Raw genomic sequence first — 7,720 nt, 5'->3', positions numbered from 1 at the left:
TTGATTGACAGCGAAATATTTTTAAAACGCCTTGTGTAGATCAACTCCAGCAAACTTTACTTTTGTAAACAACATTTTTATATGCCAATAGCAACCACAAATATTTTTTTCAATATTATCTTTCTCATGTCCAATAAATCCACTAATTAAGACTCAATTTATCAGCGATAGAAAATTTTAATATTATATAGCGACCTGTGCTATTGATTTTTGTGCTATTTTTACGTTTGACCTTTGACGCGGGAGTTGAACAGAACAGCCCATTGTTGTAGATTTTAACGTCGTCGGTAAATGCACACAACGTGCAAGTGGATTTAAGATATTTTCAGTTTAATCATGAATTACGTTGGGGAAAGATGTTCGGATTTACCAACATGATTTTGTTTTGTGTTTTTATATTTTTAGTCGTTCACAATTCACAGTCTCTTGGTAAGTAGTGTTAAATATCTTATGGTATGAATACAATACTGAATACACATAATTCTGTTGGCTCTAGTGTATTTAATCGAACTTGTATGTTTATAAATACGTTTTGAATGGACCTTTTGTCGTCTGTTTGTCGTTTAGGTATTAATAATTCAGTCTTTTGATTAAATAATCTAATATATAAACTGCAAACTGATTAAACTAGATTAATAGATGAATTACACACTTTCTTCTTTGAAGTTGACATTTTCACGTGCAATACACTTTCATCTCACGCGGTGTAAGTTACAGTAGCAGAGCCGTCTGGCAAAGCTTACAAAGATAATTCAATAAAAGAATATATAAATTATTTCAACTTTATCTTTGTTTTCAGCATTTTCCTGCTGTGATACAGTGAAAGAGGAGGGATGCAAACGCGCATGCAAGCAGGTAAATGTTTTGATGCATTCAATATATCAAGAGGAACTTTTGTTTTCATAGTAACAGCTTCATGTACAAAACTTCAAGCTTGTTTTTTATTCGATAAACATATAAAATGAAGATTTTATAAATTTATATATTTATATGTGTGTGTGTTATTGCACTATGAATGGAGAAACCTTTAAAATTTTGTCACATATTTGGTGATGTTATCAGTTGTGTCAGAATTTAAGAAAGACTGAATTTAAACATGATTTCTACACTTTTATGCATTTTTTATTGCTGTTCATATGCATATGCTAGACCATTTAAAAATTAATTTAAATGGAGCATTTAACATTTATTGTTGTTTTAAGATTTGTCAAATATAAAGTGCCCTAATAAATCAATTAAAAATTTACATAAATCTTAAAAACAATGTAAAAAAATCAAAATATATTGTTTAAACAATGTAAAAAAATCAGAATAAATTGTTTAAACAATGTAAAAGAAATCAAGAATAAATTGTATATCTAATGATGTATGCATTGTTTCTTGGTTGAAGATTAGATATAGATTTTTATAAATATAATTTTCAATTTGAATTTATCCTTTTTTTTAAATTTTAAATTGAAAGTTACAACTACCACAATAAGTATTTTTTTTTTATCCTATCTCTGTTTTAATGTCAATAGACTGCACTTCTAACAATATATTGATATAAATAAAAGTAGAGGTCATTGTTCTCAGAATTAAAATGATTATTTTATTCAAGTAATCATACATTGTACTATGAAAGGTGTATGCATTAAAGACTCCAGGTTGGGTCCATACACAATTTTTGGTTTAGATAATTAATAAAGGAAATTTGAGATATGAGATGAGAAGGTTTGACCACTTTCTGTATTTTCTACTGTAAATTGCATACATCATGTGAATTATGCATTAAAAAAATTTCAAAAAGAATTTTCTTTCTTACAACATTTTTTTGTACAAGTTGATAAAAACTAAAGATTATGCCTGACACTAGTAAGGCAATAAGATAATAGCTTGGCATTTTCATAATCTTTTGCATATGCACCTAAGGCATAATGCATTTTGTAATAGACTTGATCAAATCTTTAATGTACAACAGCTTATCGAAGACAGTAAAATTGTATGTCATAATTCGCCGAAAGCTTAACATAATAAAAGTAAAAAATGGGAGATATAAAAGACCATTTGAGATTGTGAAATTGATTCATTGCCAAAAATTCTTATTGTTTTATTAAATATGAATATAGCTTTTTCCATTAGCATGAGTTTTGATTTAATAAGTTGTTTCCTTATCTGTTGATATGACAGAAAGATGAATTACAATTGGTTTTCATCCATGTGTTAATCAGTTCTACAATCTCATTCAAAAATATTTCTATTTTCTTCATGTTTATAGTAGCAATTTGAAGATCAAATGTGCATCTAATTTTGTTTTATGCTTGCATTTTGGATTGACTTCTGGTTAATATATAAAATAATAAATGAGTTATAATGACAAAACAATATATATTTATATATTAAGACAGCTCACAAACATAAACATGGGGTGGAGATAAACCTGTCTAAAATGATGAAATTTGTAGAAACAAAGAAACACATTCATACTCATTAGCCTGTTTTTTTAGAGTTTGTAGCCAGAGAAAATGCCATATAAAGAGTACATGTACCCTCATTTTTTAGAAAAAGTACCCTCATTGTTAGATAGACTCTTGAATTTTAAAAGTCTATAGGATGAACGGATCATATAAACTGGAGGGAAAATATGATACAAGCCCAAATAAAAAAATATATACGAGTCTAAATTGAAAACTAGGTTCAAACCTATGATTGCGTTGGATAAAAACAGTAATTTTTATACGTGTGCATGTAAAACAAATTTCGTTGTAGAAGGGTCTAAAAACAGCACAAACAACATTTTTCAAAAGACCAAAAAAGTGAAAAAGTATATTTAAACAAAACGCATTTGACAAATAGGTCGAACAACTGATGTTTTTTAATCCTGCTGACTGCCATTGGCGATTGCCAAATAAAATTGATCACAAGATGTAACAAAATGGATCTTAATATAAATTTAATACTAAACAGAAAAAAATTAAATTGTGGCCACGATTTTATGCCACAAACATACGATGTCAATATTTTTTTAGTACACCAGATCCGGATTTCGACAATAAATGTCTCTTAAATAATGGTAGGGATAGAAACTGTATTTGGAAGGCCATATAAAGAGTACCCTCATTTTTTAGAAAAAGTGCCCTCATTTTTAGATAGGCCCTTGAATTTTAAGAGTCAATAAACATGTAGGATGAACAGATCATTTAAACTGGAGGGAAAATATGATACAAGCCCAAACGAAAAAATATAAACGAGTCTAATTTGAAAACTACGTTCAAACCTATGATTGCGTTGGATAAATACCTCAATTGCATGTAAAACAAATTTCGTTGTAGAAGGGTCTAAAAATAGCACAAACAACATTTTCCAAAAGACCAAAAAAGTGAAAAAGTATATTTAAACAAAACGCATTTGACAAACAGGTCGAACAACTGATGTTCTTTAACCCTACTGACTGCCATTGGCGATTGCCAAATAAAATTGATCACAATATGTAACAAAATGGATCTTAATATAATTTTAAATAATAAACAGAAAAAAATTCAAATTGTGGCCACGATGTTATGCCACAAGCATACAGTGTCAATATTTTTTTAGTACACCAGATCCGGATTTCGACAATAAATGTCTCTTCAGTGATGTTAGGGATCGAAACGGTATTTGGAAGGCCATATGAAGAGTACCCTCATTTTTTAGAAAAAAGTAACCTCATTATATATATATATATATACATTAAGAAAAAGGAATTTTTTGGGCCAATAAAGCTATTGTGTAAATCAGAAGATTTGCAGATTGCAAGTGGTATTGTTCAGTGAAAATCTGATCTAAATATTTATTAGATAAATTGTTATGTCGAACTCTCTAAAAGAAAATGAAAATAAATCTCAATTTTCTCTACATTAAAAACACCCAAGTATCAAATTCAACTATTACATATTCAGATACCATAAAATTTCAATAAATTTTAAAATCTCATAAATAATTTGATTCAGTACAGATATGGTTTAAAGCAGTTCCTATCATTTACCTTTTCAGTGATTTAATTTAAATTTCTATTTTGTAAAATTGTTTTAAGCCATTTATTCGTACACTGCCTTTTTCAGCTTCGATGAATACTTAAGGCTATCTAAGTCAGCCCATCTTTACCTTTAGAGTCGAAAAGCCATCAAAAACTGATTTGTTGGGTTGAAAGTTGTGTTACTATTCTGTAATGAACACGCCCCTGAAATACCTCGATGATTGCTCGCTGTAAGTCATTTGCTTCATTTCCATATCTTTAGTTGTAGTAAGAGAACAACAATGGAAAAATCTTTCAACTGAGTTTTTCTTTGTGAGATTAAATTATTGTGTACAAACTAGGAGCATTTGTTACAGTGTTAGTTGTAAAAGTCTCTCAAGCTGTCAGATCATAGGAGCAAAGAATAGAAAAATCTGTAGTTAATCTTAATGCACTTAATTGTACAAATGAAGAACATTTTCTAATCAATATGAATTCATTTATTTCTTGCCCAAAACCTGTTTTTCAGTTTTAAATTTTGTAAAGAAACTTGACAAGTTACTCTGAACTAATTTAGTAAGATAATTGCATATGTCAGGCGCTTTGAATGCTATCACATATATATATATATACGTTGTAAAATCCCATAAAATTTTGCAATGTTAACTGTACCACTGTAATTATCTGAGGATGGTCAATTGTTTAGTTATGGTGAACTTCATGCAGCCAGAATTGTCTATATTCAGAGTTAAAAATCTGTTGTTTCTCATTTGCAAGGTTGCTTTATATTAAAATGTATATATTAGCTTTACAAATGTAATCTCAGTTCGGAAATTTTAAACATGGCAATATATAGAATTACTTGTCCTTATATGTACATGTGAAGTTTGTTATTTGTTTTCCATGGTTTTAAGATTGCCATGCCATTGAAATTAAAGGTCCTGAAATATTTTCTGCTGCATAACATGTACATGAAGTTACATACTGGAATAAAAGACTGATCTTTTCTTTGGTGATCTGTTTAGTAGGTAGATTATTTCTTTGAAATGTGTTTATCATACCTTTTTGGTCTTCACCTAAACAAGGACAATCTGATGCAGTTATAGATTGAATTTTGCTCTTATTCTAAAATTGAATAATGAGTCCTCTAAAAGTAAGATGAAAGTTCTTTTATAATTGGGACTTATATAACCTGAACATTTTAGTTTTGTTATTAACTGTTTTGTAGTTATTTTAGTTGGGCGTCTTTAAAAGATTAAATCTTGAATTAATTTTAGCCTGAGGAAATTTGCAAGTTCATTTCCATGTAAATTTATCAAGTACATAAATAGGAAAAGTTTTTTAAGGTAGCACAGTAAATATTATGTATGACATTTTGATGTAGGCATTTGACATTATTAATGAGGAACTTGACATCATAATGTTGAAAACATATAAATATTAACTTTTATCTGAATCTGATTTATTAATTGTACTTCTTGCGGACATATTTATTACTAAGAAATTATAGCAGAAAAATAAAATTCCTGATTGGTTTATCATCACACTATAGAAGACAACAGAACTTTTGGAAGCAGAATACAGTATGGATACATTTAAACATGATCAGGGAGTTTCTCAACTAGTCCATCACTAAAGCAGGGATGAGATCTTTGGATAACTTTTGAACTCAGCAGAAAAATCTTGGGGTTTACATCTGCACAAGCCTTTGAGATGGACTAGTGGAGAAACTCTACAGCAAAAAATGTCAATCTTTTCCTTACAGCCGATTCTACCTTTCCCTACACACTCAATGCAATCGGCTGTAAAATTTACCTAATTTTTCTTCCAGATAGTATTTTGCCAAACTTTCGGTATCATAAGGGTTACAGAATAAAATTGTGTGTGAGTTCTGAAAACAATTCATTTCGTTTAGATTAGTAAACCAAAGTATTAGTCAAGCCAAGCCACTGTTGTTCTACCACATGTTGATACCAGGTTCATGTAAATCTTTTTTTTTTTAATCTCCAGTCTTTGTATTGGTTCAAATTAAATGATTCAAGCTGAAAATACACATACACACTCTTGTACAGATGGTATTATAAGAATAATTATTGGTTTTCCCAGGAAAATATATTTCATTTCAGGATATCATTAATCATTTTTTCCCAATAGTTATTAAAAAATCCAATTGGGCTGAGAATGTTTTGACTTCTCATGACATTTCACTATTGACAGACCTAAAATAAAGCCTAGGATTAAATTGTCATAGTATTATAGAAAAATATGGCAAATTTATCATCCTATAATTGGTATTTTGTATTGATATAATGATGGGGGTACATAATCTTATTGCTGACAGGAATTTAGTCCATAGAATATATTGCATAAGTCAAAATCAATTCTGGGCAATTTATTGTGTTATCTGTTTGTTTGCAGAGCACTGTTTGAAATGACACTGGAAATTTCAAAATTTTTGCAATGTTTTTATAATTGTGAAAATCTTAAATTGTTGTCAATTCTTCAGAAATCTAAATGATTTTTATAATGCTCCTAAATCTAAATTCTTGTAATTTTGGCACTTTTTTTGTCTTTTTGTATTGATAGGAAATGGAATTTCTCAATTTTTTTTATTAATCTTCATAGAATTTATTTGTAAGACCTCTTTAGATGTTTATCAAATCATATGGGTTTTCCACTTTCAGTATCATGTGGAATCCTGCATAGTTTGAAATTGATTTTGACAAAATACTCTAGTGTTCTTTGTAAAGCAGTGTTAAATTCCATATGATGTATACATTTTCAAATTCCCTGCTCTTAATACTGTTGACAATTGTTGTGTTACACAGTCATAATTTCTGAAGTGATAAAATTTTCATGACTAAAGTGGCTCAGTTTTCATGAAGGTTTGCCTTTTAAAACTGTTGCTGAATTTGTCAGTTAAATGTTCATCAGTGTTTCCCTGTTAATACTGTCACCGAAAGGGACTTTTATTAAATTTTCATGATGAGGTTAACAGCTTTCCTGTTCATACTGATAACTTATAAGTGGTTAAATCTTCACGAGGGTTCCAATTTTGTAAACTTATACTGGTTAATTAAATTTTCATGAGGGATTTCCCTGTTAATACTGTCACTTAATAGGTCAATGCAACCTTCATAGGGGTTTCCCTGATATTAACTATCCCCTGAAATATAAGGGTTTCCAATGTTAATACTGTCACCTGATTGGTCGGTTAAATTTTCATGAGGATTTTTTCTGTTATTTATTGCCAATTGATAGATTGATTTCTCTCCAGTACTTAATACACAGAAGAAAATTATAGGTGGCAATGAAACAGCAATCCAACAATGAAGACCAGTGAAGAGCTTATGGATTTGAGTTTGTTTATTGTTATTTGTTAAGGGTGATGTTGAGTGTTCAATTATTTCATTGAAAATTTCCCCATTTTCCTCTTCTTTCAGACAATAGACATATTGTTTTGAATTTTATTATTACAGTTTTATTTATGGTGATCATACCACATCTTCTTTTTTATATCAACTCAGCTTACACAAAATGTAATTTGACCACAGTAGATTATTAGGAGTATATACTGTGTAGATTTACATTCTGATAGGTCACAGATGGTTGGGAGAATATAGACTTGATAGCACCTGGATTATACTTACTACATAACCCAGGTGTTGCTTTAATACTGTAAAAATGAGTTGTGTCAGTTTGAGTGTGTGCCATATGGCCTGCCAGAAATCTGATGTTTATGTTGAA

At 29.5% G+C, this 7,720-nt stretch overlaps 1 protein-coding gene across 2 annotated transcripts in view; it reads left to right on the top strand.

Moving 5' to 3' along the window:
• The first annotated feature begins 229 nt into the window (after positions 1 to 229).
• The window catches only part of LOC139513021 (reversion-inducing cysteine-rich protein with Kazal motifs-like), a 66,192-nt gene continuing 58,701 nt past the window's right edge, over positions 230 to 7,720 (top strand). Inside the window, exons 1-2 of one of the 2 annotated variants that reach the window (XM_071301085.1) lie at positions 230 to 429; positions 800 to 855. In XM_071301085.1, the coding sequence (XP_071157186.1) occupies positions 357 to 429; positions 800 to 855 (129 nt within the window). In that variant the 5' untranslated portion in view covers positions 230 to 356. The remainder of the gene's footprint in view (positions 430 to 799; positions 856 to 7,720) is intronic. The other variant, XM_071301086.1, reaches the window with a different exon arrangement.

The sequence above is a fragment of the Mytilus edulis genome, chromosome 2 (assembly GCF_963676685.1).
Source record: "Mytilus edulis chromosome 2, xbMytEdul2.2, whole genome shotgun sequence".
NCBI classification, from domain to species: Eukaryota; Metazoa; Mollusca; class Bivalvia; order Mytilida; family Mytilidae; genus Mytilus; species Mytilus edulis.
The sequence above is the reverse complement of the archived record's forward strand: the minus strand, read 5'-3'. Positions and strand labels throughout refer to the sequence as shown.